The 16,810-nt window shown below is 38.4% G+C and overlaps 1 protein-coding gene across 2 annotated transcripts in view; it reads left to right on the forward strand.

Annotated features, from left to right (window-relative positions):
- mib2 (MIB E3 ubiquitin protein ligase 2) overlaps nt 1–16,598 on the forward strand; it is a 42,230-nt gene extending 25,632 nt beyond the window's left edge. For both annotated transcript variants that reach the window (XM_079239195.1, XM_079239196.1), the window contains 9 exons: nt 1,790–1,938; nt 2,349–2,505; nt 3,495–3,649; nt 9,177–9,303; nt 9,450–9,710; nt 12,309–12,487; nt 12,664–12,857; nt 13,590–13,655; nt 14,672–16,598. In XM_079239195.1, the coding sequence (XP_079095321.1) occupies nt 1,790–1,938; nt 2,349–2,505; nt 3,495–3,649; nt 9,177–9,303; nt 9,450–9,710; nt 12,309–12,487; nt 12,664–12,857; nt 13,590–13,655; nt 14,672–14,913 (1,530 nt within the window). In that variant the 3' untranslated portion in view covers nt 14,914–16,598. The remainder of the gene's footprint in view (nt 1–1,789; nt 1,939–2,348; nt 2,506–3,494; nt 3,650–9,176; nt 9,304–9,449; nt 9,711–12,308; nt 12,488–12,663; nt 12,858–13,589; nt 13,656–14,671) is intronic.
- Nucleotides 16,599–16,810: the final 212 nt, after the last annotated feature.

Here is a 16,810-nt window from a genome sequence, read left to right on the forward strand (position 1 = left end):
GACCACGCCAGCAAACTTAACATCAGTTTTCTTCCTTCCATCGTTAGTAAGTAATAACTAGTAAGTAACTAATGTGGATATTGGGTTTTCTGGCATTGTGGCATGACAACAGTCTCTATTTAAAAACAATTGCTTCAGTGAGTGCTGAGATAGATCTAAAGATTAGTCAGATCATCCTGGGTTGAAGTAACTCCTCTCAAACTAATGTCGAATGTAGTTAGGAGAATCACTTTTACAGAGAAATTCATAGAGGGAAGCAAAGTATTTAGTTTATTTTTTCTTTTTTTATAGACATTTCTGAGGTGTGTCAGGTAGATGATATATGAAGGAAAATGCTGAACTCCATTCCATCACTCCACTTCTTTATATGTTGATATGGTTGTAATTTTCCTCCTGATTTGTAGCTATTACCAGTGGTTTTGATTTAAAGGCATAGAATCAGGAAAGGGCTTTGAAAATGCCCTGTTATAGAAAGGATATCATCAAGGAAGTGTCACGGCAGGCAGTGGAGATGGTGAAGGAGTGGACCCAAACGCAGAGACGAGGGAACAGGGATGCAGGTTTAAGACTAATTTATTTTAACCCGGGAGACTAAGAACAAACAAACTAACTAAGTAACAAAATGATCCAGCAACCAAGGAATGAAACTGAGGGATATAAATACACAGAACAAAATGAGACACAGGTGAAACAAATTAACTAAATGAACCCAGGTGAACTAAATCAATAGGAAATCTATGAAGCTAAACAAGAACCAAGGGAACTAAACAGGAAAAACTACAAAATAAAACAGGAAGCCCGAAAACAAATCACAGGAAAAACCCAAATCATGACAGAAAGAGATCATTGTCTTGCATCAGAGTTTGTCTCTTCCATTCACTATCAAGCATCTTGTGTGGTTCCTTTCACATGGAAAGTGTGTGGGTAAAAAAGATTAAAGTTCTAGTTTAGTTCAAATAAAGTACATCCTGTATTGTGTGCTTTTCCTGTCCATTGGCCATCTGTACTTATTTAGCAGTTTGCCAGCTAACAATGCAAATTAATACAAATTAAAATAAATAAAAAGTAGTTGTTTATTATTCATAATTATTCTCATTCAAAGTGAATTTTGAAGCAAAAGTAAAAATGACAGAATTGAAAAACTTCAAAGCAAAACAGCAAGATAGCAATTATTAAGAATTTGCTTTTTTTTTTATATATTCAGAATCACTGATCAGGAAATCCATATGGCTGTGTTTTGGAGAGAAGCTTATCTTTTTGTGCTATTGATTTTCTGGGAGTCAGCAGGACTTGTGTTCCTCGGTGTTCCTGGAATCTTTGATATACATCTGATAAATCTTTTCTTCTTATTTTAACGACATGATCTTTTTCAGTTATCCTCTAAGTGGCAGCTTTTTTATTTTTTTATTTTTTTTTTTATCATATTTGAACTGCTATGTGAGTTATTTTGTAGATAAGCCCACTTTGTTATGCTAAACAGTTGCCAGAATAATACCCAATTTACATTGAAACTAGAATATACTAGTACATTATATTTAATATGCAATTTAATGATGTATGTCATAAAAAGACAAAGAAAGTGAGAACTTTATTTGTGTTTGTGATCCTGACTGCGATTTCAATCTGCCATGACAACACTGCTTATTGGGATTAGGTCTTATCACGTGTATGATGAATGTGGTTGCTGTTCATGCACAGATTATTTCCAGCCAGTGTGTGTTCAGCTCTGTTAGTGTCCAGACCATCTTTGCCAGTGATGAATCTTCAGCGATGTCTGTGTTCCTGGCAGGTGGATATCAAGAACCAGGGCAAGACTGCACTGCAGGTTGCTGCTCACCAAGGCCACATGGAGGTTGTGAAAGCCCTGCTGCAGGCCAACAGCTCAGTCGAGGTCAAAGATGATGATGGAGACACAGCATTGCACTATACTGCCTTCGGGTGAGGATGCACACGTGAAGTTTTTGTTTGTTGAAGTTTTCTAGGGGTGTATGGACTTAGTACTTGAGAACAAAATTGGAGAAGTTTTTAAACTATCGGATGAATTTCCTTACCGACTGATGTACTGTAGACTGATGCACCTTGCGTGGTTACTAAGTATGCCAGCCTTATTTAGGCCTTGTGTCATATTACAATGAACTTGGGGAGTCACCATTTGGTGGACTCTAAAACTTGAGTTTGTTGCAGTCAGTTTCAAAATGAAACATTTAAAAGGGAAAAATTAGCAGTCAACTTGTAACATTTTGTGTAATCACTCTTTGTTTTACAGTATAGAGCTGTTTGAAGTTACATGAATTCAGGTGCATTTAGGATCCAACTTCACTGGCTTGTTTTTCTGCTGTGCGGTGTAGAAATCAGGCTGAAATTGCACGATTGCTGTTGAACAAGGGGGCAAACGTCAACCTCCTAAACAACTCCATGTGTACTGCACTCCACATCGCTGTCAACAAGGGCTTCACTGACGTTGTGCGAGTGCTGACTGAACACTCAGCTGACGTCAATCTCCAGGTGAGAGGGTGTAGTTTGCCTAATCCTGTACTTTGACTATTGACTATTTTTTTTCCTGTAAAGTTACCTGCCTGACATTTTGATTTATTTCTTTGCGACCTCTTTCTTTTGTCAATTTTAACTCCTTAAATATTATTTCAACAGTATCTGCGCAAATGATAATTTATGCATATTAGACATGTATTAAAATCAAGTTTAATTCTAAACATGTAAAATGGTCAAAAAATAGTAAAAGGCTTCAGAATCCCTAAAATGTCCTTGTTACTCAACCCCTGGTCAGGAGTTTCGTCTATATAGAATCTAGCTAATCCAGCATAGTTGACTGCTGAGTGAATATCAAGGTAGCCAGTAATTGAGCCTCTCACAAAAACCTACATTTTCCTGTAAAACAGTAGTTGTGGACACGCACAAATACACACACTCACTGCGACCCAGCTTCATTTAATCTCCCGGCTTTGTTAAGACAGTATAGTCTCTTTTTTAATGGGATTTTTCAGATGGGCTAACATGCCTGCAACCAGGCCTAGAATTCACTAACTAATTCATGTTATTCCACTTGAATAGCATCGCTACTCTGCTAAAAACATGCCAGCCTAGAGTTTGTTTGTGTTTATTTGTGGCAAATGTGCATATGGTTTGTTTGTGCATCTGTTTTGGTTCTCACTGAAAGTGAGAGAGAGAGAGTAAAAGAAAAGCATTTTATTGAACAAAATCATAGATCACCAGAACATGTTGCATGGAAAATATTCTCATATTCAGTGGTTAATGATGCTGATTTTAATTAGAAATGTATTTCATGTTTCCTTTTATTAGGTGTCAGGCCATCATTTTAATCCATTTGTCTGAAGAAAATGCGGGGATTAGACACTTATACAGCTCTTTTGTTTATTTACTTGCAGTTTAAAAACCTGCAGAAATAGTTCAGTTTTAATCCATGCAGCTGCAACATTTATCAACGTACATGTCAATCTTTCCACTTCTTCTGTTAGGATTCATACGGCGATACTCCCCTACATGACGCCATTGCTAAAGATTTCCGCAATATCATCGAGATCCTTGTCATCGTGCCCAACATTGACTTCACCCAGCAGAATCACAGAGGTTTCAACCTTCTCCACCATGCTGCCCTCAAAGGAAACAAACTGTGAGTGGAAATGATAGAACGATTTTCAGAACTCGGGCTTTGGCTCATGTGCAACACAAGGAGGAGAAATTAGGTTCTGACACCACAAAAACCTAATGGTAAGAATCATTTACTCTGCATAGTTGCAGATTTCTCAGGTTTAAGTAAAGTTACAGTTTTCTTAGAGTTCACATCTACTCATTAAAGGAGATATATTTTAATCAGCTTTTAATAAAGAGTCAGCCAATCAGTTATGCAGTTGCCTCTGAGATGAAATTCAGTGTTATCCCCAAGCCTTGCATATATGCACCAACCGCAGCCTAGTTTGCATCTCTGGTCTCTATCCTGAGTGTGATTACCGTTGCCTTCTGTCTTCTCACTTATTCGCAGTGTCTTGGTAGTTTAAATGCATGTATCTAATATATAAGCATTGGAAGTGATGGTAATGTGTATGTGTGGGAATCTCTCATGTGGGTTCAAATAAGTATTTGAAGGTCAGTTCTCAACATTATCTGTTAGAGATAGAGAGCTCGTCTCCCACACAGCTTCTGCTGCTGTCAGCAAGCTAGAAGTCAATATCAGGGAAAAATGCAGCTTTTACTTACTTTACTTGAAATTGGGTCTCCCTTTACACAATCTACCACACACGATTCCTCTGAGTTGTTCCTATGTTAAACTCAATGTAGTCTTTTTTTTTTTTCTTTCTCTAATGCAGTGCAGATTTTGGAATCATGACAAAAATGTCAAGAATCCAAACAAATGCTTATCTCTGTGCCAGACGTTTTTCTCCGGAAAGACATTCAGGAACTTTATTATAGATTCTGACTCATCTGGTTAATTGGTCTTCTTACTAAACTCCTCTAAAAGTACAATAAATGTTTTATTTCTGGGAAAATATGAAAGCTGAAACAAAATCTTTTAAGCGACATCTATAACATATTTCTGGAGGAAGATAAACTCAGACATTTTATTTTGTACTGAACAAACAACAAAAGCTACCTTCCTTACACCTTTCACAAAGCCCCACCTGTCTGGCTGGTTTTAGGTGCAGACAGGCAGAAACTCTGAGATAACTGAGTGTTTGCACAGTTGTAGTTATAAGGCTTTATCCAGACTTGATAGAGCCGTTTTGCCTGGCTACTTTTTTTTTTTTATTGTGCTGGTGTCCATGTGTCTCCTCTGTCCATGTTGCATCACATCCGCTCCCACACACCTTGAACAGCCTGCAAATGTAGAGAATGCACCAAGACTGAATGGTCATGCTTCTTTTTATGCTTTTTGTGTCATGACTCAGTTATCCCCCACTGTTCGCCAGCCTCTGCAGAAAATGCTTTACAAAGACTACTTTCATTATGCAACATCAGATATATTGCTCAGCCATTGTCATAAAAAAATAGTGCAGTCCTCTTTCACTACAACAAGAAAGTTTATAAGATTATTCTTTCCATGATTTGAAACAGTAAGAATATTAAATTGTAATAAGAGTACTCTGGTGCTCTTCAACATTTGCTTAAGAGATCATCTCACCTCACATGTAAGGTTTAAATGGTAATTTTGGGCTTTAGTTGACAGTGTATAAGCATGGTTTCTGCACCATGTTTATGTTTTTGAATCTTCTATATCTCTAGCTCTCTTGTTCTGTGTCAAAACTAAAAGGAAAACCTCATCTGTGTTGCTAATCTTACTTTGAATTCATCTCATGTAGTTAAAAAACTACAAAACCTTTTCTTGTTGCTTTAGAACCTTATGGGGTTAAAATGATTGTTTAGGGCTCAAGAATGTGGATGTCGGATTTGTCTGATATGCAGTGGTGTGTTTTCAATATATGTTTTTAGTTTATTCTAATGACTTTAGGGTTTTCAAGCAAGCCTGAGCTGGGACGATCAATGATAAGATGATGATAAATACGGAGTTCTGGCAGCTGTGGATTTGCTCAGTGCTCTAAGTTAGCATATCTGTGGTGGGATTTCTGCTACTTTGCTCAGGGCTTTTACAACCTAATATAAACTTTCCTTTCAAAATATAACCAAACCATGCCATGGAAAATTGGAAAATGAGGTCCCATGAAAGACAGGAAATAAGAATAAAAAATAAAGGAATCACCATAATCTTTCTCCCTGATGCTACACCACTTCATTCAAGGTTTCATTTGGAGGGTTTTAAAAGTGTCTCTTATGTAATTTTATGGATAAAACCCTGGAAATTTATATTACAAACCTTTAGAGCCTTGTTATTGTCATCTGTGAAGACCCTCAGTCTGAGTACATAAAATTCTTCTGGTTATGTTTTCCCATATTATATATCCACCTGATTGTAGAAAACAAGTATAAATAATCCACTCAGAGCAAAGTTATTACTTTAACAACCAGGACCCTCATAGATCCACTAAAAATGCAATCTCAGAACAGCCCTATAGGAGTGCAGTGTGTGAAAAGATTTAAAAGCAGCAGGAAATAAAACATTTGTTAGGCAGCAACTGTGAAAGGAAAAATTACAGGACCGAAGGCCACAGTAGACAACGTAATAAATGTTTGATTTGTTTTTTGCAAGTGTCATATGTGCAGTTTTAAAGTTTAGGCTGCTCTCCCCACCATTCATTTAGACTGACATCAGCCGCTGCACCACAAGACAGGGATTTGCTGTGTTCAGGAGCAACCCGGTGCAACAGTTCACTTCTAAATCACAGGGCTTTACTACACTGGTACAGTTCAGGTGCTGTGGGACTTTTGTTAAATTGTGTGTGTGTTTAAATAGTTTGTAATAATCCACATGTGAACAGTTGTATAGAGTTTAAAGGTACCTGGGTATTAGATAAAAAGCTAAAGACAAATGCAGATTCTTTAGTTTCCGTACCAATGTTTTTATTATCCTTGTTTTGGTTTATGCTATTGATATTGAATTGTTATGTACAGATATCAAAAGCTAAAACAATACGCACTTCTATGAAATATCCTCTCTTAGGTTGATTAAAGGTCATTTTACTCCTTTCATCTGCTGAAGTAAACATCATCCATATAAAGTCCCCGAGAGCAGCTGTAACCATCTGTCGCTCTATGTTACAAGTAAAAGAAGGACCATTTGTTTATTAGAGGAATGCATTTATTGTGAGGAAATGGAAAAAGTCAGATTGGTCAAGTTAACAAGAAGTCCTGGGAAAATGACAAGAGATGGCATGTTGCCAAATTTCAGCCTAATTTGTTTTTAGCTTGACAGAGTCAGCGAGTGGATGTTCAGGATACTTCTTCAGGATACTTCATGTGTAAACTGTCTTTCCTGGAAACGAGACACTACTGAGTTAGATTTACTTCTGTTTGTTGTCATTTTGGCTTGCAGCTTCTCTTTTCTCCTTACTTTAACCACACATACATCCTGCTCCTCCTCTTCTTCTTCCTAATATCATGTTCTTTGACAATGTAGTGTACATCCATCCTCCTATTACTTCACTTCCTCTGTTACTTAGGTATGATTTCGCATTAAATCACATAGTCAAACTATTTCACCAAATTCTTACCCTCATTTTGTTGTCAACAACCTTTAGTCAAGAAGCAAGTTTCAAACAAACATTATGCAAACACCCAAAAATAAAATGATGACTTCAGTCTAGTGGAAAGTTATTACTAGAGTGCCTGAGGGGCCCTTTGGCTGTTGTGTGAGGGCATGTTTGTACAAAAATGTCTCAAAATGTCATCTCAGGTCTAAATATTCCTGACCATGCAGACATTATGACTGTGGAAATAATGCGAGGAAATAGTGGGTATAAAGATGACACAACTTGCATGGCTGTTGTCTGGTTTCATAGTCTGCTTCATCTTCAAGTTTGAGCCCTTTAAATGTATTGGACCTTGCAGGAGTTTCTGCTGGGACCCTCCCTTCATACCTCAACCAAACACATGCAGGCACACACATACAGACCTGCATTGCAGGTACCAGTGACCTCCAGCAATGTCTCCCTTAATGGTCTTTAAATCACAGTGGTGATTCCAGCCATACTGCACTACACGGATAATAAAACAGGCTGTGTGTTAAGTCCAGACCTTTGTTAGACATTCAGATGTATCAGTGTGCAGCTAAATAAAAATGCTGTAGTTTCTGAAACAGGATAACCGTGTCAGTAGCAGCTGCTTTAGGACTGTGCTTATTACTTTGATACAGAAATATTTGCAATTTGTTGCTACCAGCATGCAATAAAATCAGGACTTTGAATTCAGTTGGGTAGATTTTAATGAGAAAAGCACTTTCCAGCAATGAGTTTGCTTTTGAAATGACACACCTCAGCATTATTTATTAGCATGTGTGACTCCAGTTTCCATGTAGGAAAATAAAGCAGAGCCAACAGTGAATCACTGTAACATCTACAGAAAGTTTTTTTTTTTTCATGTCACTTCCATGGTGATTTACCAGCTTCCTGGATGCTCACTCAGGCTGTCGGCTTCAATTTCACATTTCATAAAGCAAACTCAGCCACAGAGCAGCATCTGTGTCTGGCTTGATGTGTAAAAAGAAAAAGGGGGAAAAAAAGCCATTTTCTTACTCCAGTGAATTGTGCCTCATAAGTCAGTGCAGTTGAGCTTCTGTTTCTTCTTAACCCTGATGTTAAGATGGCATAGCATGCTGTCCTCTGAACGACATCAAAGAGGAGAGTTCATATTTGTGACCTTAAAGGAACTGAGCATCAGTAATGTCGGCTGGCACGCTCTCTTGTCAGACCTTCTTGTAAACAGCTTGGAAACAACTGCATCTCTCTCCAAGCTCATGTCAAGTACTTAGACACAGAATGGTGTTAACTTCCTGTTTTGACAAGTCGGGGCTTTGTTCATGTTATACTGTCTGGACTTGTGTTGTGGACACGCTGTCACCGCTTCATCATGTACATTGAAATAATACTAGCTTTGAATTAAGCGGTAGTTGTGAAATGTGCCTTTTTCATGCATAATTTGATCAATCTATGATCATGAAAACCTTTAGCTGCAAAAAAGTAAATATGAAATTGATACTTGAGCCTGATTGACTTTTTCTGTTAGCAATGTTGGGCAGCCAGTAATGTTTTAAAGGGCTGGTTAAAGAATCTCCAATGTCGCTTCTTTCCTTCAGAGTACAGCAGAGTGAGAAAGCCCTGCTTCCACACTGAAGAAAGTTATCACCTCACTGAGAAAAACACATTTACAGAAACATTTACATATTTAAAAGCTTCCTTTTTAAACACAGTTTCTGGTGAAATCACTTTCAACAGCAACACCTCAATCTGATGGTTAAATGCTAAACCTGGGGCATCTAAACATGATACCACTACCCAGTGGACGATACCAGAGATGCAATATCAATCTTTTATATGAAGTACGTAGCTCAATGGAAACATTTCAGACAAAAAGTGGGAAATGTGCTTCAAGCGACGACAAGAACATTTCTATATGAGGGCATCATCTTCTGGTGAAGACTTGAAGAAATGAAAATAGAATAAAATTATGAGTATAAATGAGCTCTTAAAGTGGAACCATGATGACAAAGTTTTGTGGCTAATCGAGTGTCCTGTTGTTTTTCTCCCCTGTAGGGCCACAGAAAAGATCCTGGCTCGAGCGCGGCAGCTGGTAGATGTAAAAAAAGAAGATGGCTTTTCTGCACTTCACCTGGCTGCTCTCAACAACCACAGAGACGTCGCTGAGGTCCTCATCAAGGAGGTGAATGGGAGTGAATTGAAGTCCTTGAATGTGGTTTTCATCCTTCCATGCCGCTGTGTTATATTTTGCAGGCTAAGGAAAAAGTAAAATTTTCAGTTTACTTTTGCTTAATGACAATAATGTATTTATTTATCGTACTTCCACAGGGACGTTGTGACGTCAACATCCGCAACAACCGGAACCAGACGCCGCTGCAGCTGGCTGTAACGCAGGGCCACACAGACTTGGTACAGTTGCTTGTGGACGAGGGTGCTGATGTCAACATGGAGGATGAGGATGGTGACACTGCCATGCATGTGGCCCTCCTTCGTCCCCAGCTGGCCAATGTTATACTCAGCCCATCGGGGGGATCCAGCAGCACTGAGGAGACCAGCGATGGGTGCTCGTCTACGTCGCTCTACTGCAGGGTGAGACCTGATAGGAGGTGTGCAGGGGAAATGGCAGAATGTTGAAGTTCTTACTTGTTGGCTGCTTTAAGAGTGATTTCCATTTGGAGTAAATAGAGAAAGAAATTTTGGAGCATCATTTTACAACTTAACTGTGATTCATGAGTTTTGTAGAGGATGCGGCTTTGTGATACAGGTGATATATGATTGTTGATTGATGCTTTGTTGCTGCATTCTTTTTGTTTGAGGCTGGTTAAACCTTAAGGTGAGGCTTTAGAAACAATCTTCTCCCTACCGTGACCTCAGAAGGTCTAATAGGGAAGCAGGTTTAAACAAATCAGATTGTTTAAAAGCAACTTGGCTCAGTTGTGATTTATATATTGCAGTGAGAAAAGAAAAATAAAAGCTTAAGGTAAAACAAGTCTGGATGAGACTGTTGGGAGGATCTTCATTCATTTTCTTCTGCCAGCACAAAAAGAAAAATTTTGATAGTTGACTTTATTATTTGTCAACAAAACTTTGTTTTGGTTAATACAGTAATTTGGCAGCTGTTCTTCTTTGCGTCTGTTTGCTCATAGACATCCTGATTTTAGCTATGTTTTAGTATGTTTAACATTCATTCTTGTTGAAGTCTTGGTGAGTTTGCAAGCAGTTTGGAAAGTTTCTGAAAAGATCTGCAAAGCGCTCACATTTCTAGATATTTTGTGCCAAATATTGGTCTCAGACCAGATGGTTGATACTACAATCCTGTCGTCTGAGCCTGACATAAATAAAAACTGGCAAGAGGGTTATTTAGGTTCTGAAGGAACAGTTACTAAATGAAGAGCGCTGAAAGGAATTCTTAGAAAAGTAAATTTAGACTGAATACAGAAATAACTGAGAAGCCAGACATGGTAAGTTTACTCTGAAGTAAAAACATTAATTAGTGTGGTATTAGGGAGGTAAATATAGTCAAATTGTAAAGTTAAATAAAGATTTATTAAAGAGCATAGAAAGAACTAATAATAAAATCAAAGGAAAACTTGAGGTAATGCATCTTATATCTTAGTCAGATGGGTTCAATTTGGGGTGTGGAGTGTGTTGTGTTTTTACCAGGTAAACAAGGGGATGAAGAGGGAACAGGAGCAAATCAGCCTGCATGGCTTTAAAGAGTGTTAAGTGAGGAGAAAGGACTTTAGTTTATTACATAAACAGGGCAGTAGGGCAGGATTATCTGAAGAGAAAATCCTGAGACAGGTGTCCAATGAAGTTATATATAAGTTAAAGTAGGTGTTACCTTCTTCGTTTATAGCTTTATATTTAAACACACCATTAAAGAAGTATGATAAAAAAAAATTCCTGCTACATATCTAAACAAGCAAGCCTTGACTTTCAGCTTTTATTTTCTTTGATGTACAGATTACTTTGGGATTGTCTTTAATCTCATACTGTGGCTTTAGAGGAAAGTATCGCCAAGAGACGGAGACTGATGGTGTAATAAAGTGAGATAGGAAGTATTGAAGGTTTGAGAAGTGAAGAGGGCCCACTTAGTGTTTCAGTATAGATTTGGCTAAGATGGAGATCTAGTTAGGTTGTCTGTGTTAAATTTAGAAGAGCAAAGTAAACACATGACATCCTTTCCCCTTAGAGGAAGTTAATCATGACGTCAGGGATTCGGACAAAGCATCACTGAACATTCAAGGAATCTGGAAGAAGTTATACTGAAATATCTTACATAGAGCTGCTGCTATCAGAAGGCCCATAATGGGGTTTCCATGTGATTCTGTAACATTAAACTGACTTTAAGGATTATGTTGTCATTCTTGTGCTGAGATATTGCCTTATAAAGTCATTAGCTGGAGAATCTGCTGCATAGTAGTAACTGAACTTCCAATATAGCCCCTTGGTTAAGTCCTGTTTTTGGATTTTACTTGCTCTCAGAGCCTTGGTGCTTAAAAAATCAGATCAATGTATTGATTAGAGCCATTTGAAACACTCCCTGATGGATTTGTTCACCAAGTGCTACTGTTAAAATTGTACCCACCTTGTAATGAGGTTTCACATACTCAAATCGCAGCATGCCATTTAATCTCTTTGATGCCTTTCACTGAGCCATGAACTCCCATTAGCTGGTTTAATTTTCTATATTAAAAAGCCTTCACTTCACATCAGTCTTTTGTAAGACTTTTTATACAAGCATTAGAAATATTGTCCCATCAGACGGTGTGGATATTCTGCTAATGAAAAACGTCCTTTCCGCTCTGCAAACACTGCAGCCCCTTTAAGCATCCTGGGCACCTGCCAACACGCAGACGGCACATACACAGCTATGAAGGTGGCTAGAGTTAAGTGCTTAAGGCTGTTTTGGCCACCGTCAGCAGATGAGTTGTTGGAGGAGTTCTTCCGAGCTGATTAGATGTGGGTTTATGTACCAGCCTTAGCTGGATTGCACTCATTCAATTTCAATTACTTTTGGTGATGCTCAAATTCCCCCATGTCCTTGACTTTTATTTTTTAAAGTATTCTTTAAAGTGTTTTTACAAAGGATCTACCAAGGATTTATGTTTGTACTAACTTAGACTTCTTCTGTCCTCCTTCTTCTTCTGCATCTTTCCTTCAAATCATCGTTTGCATCCACAGCTGAACTCTTCAGGTCTTCTGGGGAATAACGAACTGAGCGTTGGCACAGCTTTCGCCTGTTTTCTAGCACAGGAAGGCGCTGACATCAACTATGCCAACCACAAGGGGAAGAGTCCTTTGGACCTGGTGGCAGACAGCACCATGCTGCAGCTCATCAAGAGCTTTTCAGAGAAGCATAGGTAGATGCTTTCAAAGTTGAATTTGTTGTCTAATAATGTCGTGGTGAATATTTTGAAGACCATTTTTAAAGTGTTATGATTGAAAGTTGTTTATTTTTGTAACTTTAAAATTATCTGTATTAAATCTGCTAAGGAATGTGTTAGTGTGTGTGTTACAGCTGTGTGTTGTCTGTCAGGTTGCAGCGCCTGCAGGCCATCACTTGTGGGCAGGCCCTGAGCAGTGCCAGCATGCGGCGGGTCCACACGACTCCCAACACCATGACCAATCTGGTTCTTCCCACACCGCCCGGGCCCAGTGAATGCCTCATTTGCTCCGAGCTGGCTCTGCTGGTTCTCTTCTGTCCCTGCCAGCACAGTGTGGCTTGTGAAGGTAGGTGGAAGGAACGTGGAAGAGCACTTAAAAAGTGCCAATAACTTATGCATAGATGCTGTTTTTTTTCTCAGAAATGCTCATTGTTAAATCCCATGTGGGTACGAAGATGAATGGTAGATTACATAGATGGGTACATTAATTCCAGTACAAAAGTCAAGTTGTCAAATGAGGAGGCCAAGAAAACAGGAAATAGTTGTCTGGTTACAGCTCTTGTCTTCTGTCACATCTTTGCATTTTTTTCTCTGTTGCTTAAGGAAATTAATCAGTGTCTTCACAGACCTTTGGGCAGTTTTAGGGCTTTGCCACTCCCTCAGTTTATTTTAAAGACGCACCATGCTAAGGTATGCCACGTGTTCAATTAGGTTTTCAGAGATGCCTTTGTGGAAAAACAATATTTTCTGTCTTTAAACTGTGTAGTCCTTTGCATTTATTATGCAATTGTAACTAAAGAAATTAGAGCAAATATGTCTTTGCAGCAAGCGGCTGATAAAGTTACTAGAGATGAAATTTGAAATATATATATATATAAATTTTTTTTTTTGCGAAGTTGAGTTTTATGTGCAGACACGTTAGTCCATCACTGGGTTAAGCTGCCTTTTTAATTCTTGAGTGATTCATTGGTTGGTGTTATGTGTGATTATTTGGAAACAAAATAGAAGTAAATGGGGGGGTTTACTGTATATTTATTTTTTGTTGAACTGTTGACTGAGATTATTCTCGTCTAAACAGAATGTGCTCATCGCATGAAGAAATGCATCAAATGCCAGGTCACAATCACCAAGAAAATCAGACAAGGTAAGAAGAGCACTTTAGGTCACACTGTGTGGTACTAGTACATAGATATTATGATATTATTATGAAGACAAAAAAGTTGACATCTTCAGTGTTTAGTTACAACTGAGTCAGAAACAGTATTTTAAAGTGAAATTAAAAAGTCTTTTTTTGCTTTTAGCTGGTTGTTTATAACTTATACTATCTCAGTGGCTTGCTGTAGTTTGTTCTGAAAGTCACATAGATGAGTTTTCAGAGGCAACTAGAGTTTAAATCATAGTGATCATGTCAATGAGAAGCAGCTTTCATCTGTAAAAAATAGGGATGCACCGATACCTATACCAGTATCTGTATCGGCTCAATACCAAGCGTTAGTACTCGTACTTGGTATTAATAAAAGTGTACCGATACCACAACCAATACCCGATACCAGACTAGTCAAGCTAGCGCAGATGTGTTTAATGACATGCTTCGTACATTTTTTAAAAGCAATAAATGCCTTGAATGTTAAAATGTCACTTTTTTTGCGACACTAAAAGATAGATGTTTTGTTTCAAAACCACAAATTTGTAGTTGTATTTCGGTAAAACGTGCCAAATCAAAATAAAACTTGTTGAAATTGTTAGATCTGTAATGTTATTATATTTGTATTGGTGAGGTAACTTCAGAAAGGATGGATCATTTGTTACAACCTAATGATATATTACACAGTTATAACAACAATAATAACCATGGTCACAATAATGTTCACATAAACACATCTGGTATCGGCAAATATTCACGTTTCAGATATTGGTATCGGAACTCCCAAAAAGTGGATGCATCCCTCGTAAAAAGCAGCTGTGTGTGTTGTGCAGCAAAGAAAGTAAAAGAAAATTTGGGCTATGATGCATTTATAATCAGTTGCATCAGCTTTACTACCTTGTTATCTAAACTATGAAACAGCAGCCCAGTCTCATCTTGCAGAAAGACTGCACAGCTTGCATGAAATTCCCTTGACTTGACTAAAATTGACTCTCGCTGATGGCCTCCCTCCACAGACCAAACGGAGGTGGACTGCAGCCCTGGCACTGAGAACTCAGAGCAGCACAACCTGCTGGAGCAGCTGCAGTCTCGCTACCGCCAGATGGAGGAGCGAATCACCTGCCCCATCTGCATCGACAACCACATCAAGCTGGTCTTCCAGTGCGGACACGCCTCCTGCATTGACTGCAGCGCCGCACTCAAGACCTGCCCAATCTGCAGGCAGACCATCCGTGAGCGGATCCAGCTGTTTGTTTGATCCCCTCTGTCCTCTCAGCTTTAAAAGACCCAAAGAGGATGTATGAAGGGGCTGGGAGAAGGGGGCAGCTGTTACCTATGACAGCGGCATATCTGCCAGTCACACGCCCCTTGCACCCAACCCTCCCAAGATCGAACGTTCACTCAGCCCTAAGGTTGCTTTTCTGCCAGATGCTGTGTTACATTGCCGAGGGCACACCGTTTGTTACATTTTGGTTAGTTTCCCTCTCATGCGGCGCATGCACTTGATTTTATTTCTAGTGTCAGAACTGATGCTTAGCTGAGCCTGAAAGGAATCAGACAAGGCGAAGCTGTGAGGTGATGCTGCCACTTGGAATCCTTTGATTGGTAATATGGGAGAAAAACGTCCTCCACCTCCTCTGGTTCTAACTCCCAGCCACCCTCGATTTCATGTAATTTGTCTGATCGTCGCTGCTTTAATTGGATGTCTGTTACCCATCATCCACTGGCTTTTCTAGCCTCTTTTTGTTTACAAGGCTGCACAGAGATCAGCTCTCGTCTTTTTGCTCCTCAGCCTGTGAATTATGTTTGCTCTCATTTGTACCAGTCTCTTAATAAACAGTGTTAGTCTCTGCAAAGGGAGCTGATATAATTAGAAGCTCTCTATATAGTCCCCAGCCGCTTGTCTATATGCAAGGGGAAAATCACACTATATATGCATGAGTATATGCATATTGTAAAGCTGAAAATGACTGTTGTCATGGCTGATTTGTGGTTGGTTTTTTTTTTGCTTTTGACTTTTGTTTTTTATTTCCCTCTGGTTACATTTGTGGTTTTTCAGTGTGCTTAAGAGTACATATTTATGTGTGAAAGACGGTTTTACTTCGTAACATCCGTTTTCAGTTGGTGTTTGCTTGGCAAAAATATTTCTGTTTCTGCTGATGTTCACCCCAAGCCTATCTCCTCTACTCAGGGTATCGAATCATTGAAAGCACTTGGGATATCCATAAATGTTTTAACAGCACCGCCTCTACCCCTCCAGACACGCACTCGCACACCATTACAGAACCGTGTACTTAATGATATTAGTGGAGGGTTACTGAGACTAAAGGAACAAAAACAACCAGCAATAGATTTATTCATATTGATGAAGCGCTGTTGAAATGTTGTTGAAAGGAGATTCTGCAACTAAACAAAAACAGTCAGACAAGGTGTACCCCATCAAGGCAAAATTTAAAAAGAAAAAATGAAAGAAAAATTCAGAATCTAAATCCTAATATCTTTTAAGTTGAGCTGTGCTCCTTGTCTGATCAACTTTTCATGGAAATCAATCAGTAACTTGCTAGAAAAACAGACAGACCAGCAAACAAACCAACCCAAGCACATAACTTCATTTGCAGAAGTAAAAATATTCTCAGAGGCTCCTAGTTAACTTTAAATGTTTCATTTCGAGCAGAGAGAATTGTGTTTGTCTCCTTGTTTCTGTTTAGTGCTGGGTTTACGCTGAAAGGAGGATAAGCTTTTTTTATATGTAAATCTATAGATGTATTTTAACATATATAAGCATTCAGAAGGGCAAAAAGCAAAAATGTTGTCGTCTTGCAATGTTGTAGCTCTACATCTATCTGTCTAGTTGAGTCTTTTCAGACCCCTCCCCTCTCCCACATCTCTGAGGTTCTGGATTGTACATCGTCTTCATCCTCTCTTGTTCGTCGTGTTTTCTTAAAGGGCTTACATGTACAAATATATATATATATATGTATATATATCTATATATATATATATATATATATATATATATATATATATATATATATATATATATATATATATATATATATATATATATATATATATATATATATATATATATATATAGATATATATATATATATAGATATATATAGATATAGATATATATACAAATATGTACAAAT

This window comes from Telmatherina bonti (genome assembly GCF_933228915.1).
Source record: "Telmatherina bonti genome assembly, chromosome: 4".
Classification (NCBI taxonomy): Eukaryota; Metazoa; Chordata; class Actinopteri; order Atheriniformes; family Telmatherinidae; genus Telmatherina; species Telmatherina bonti.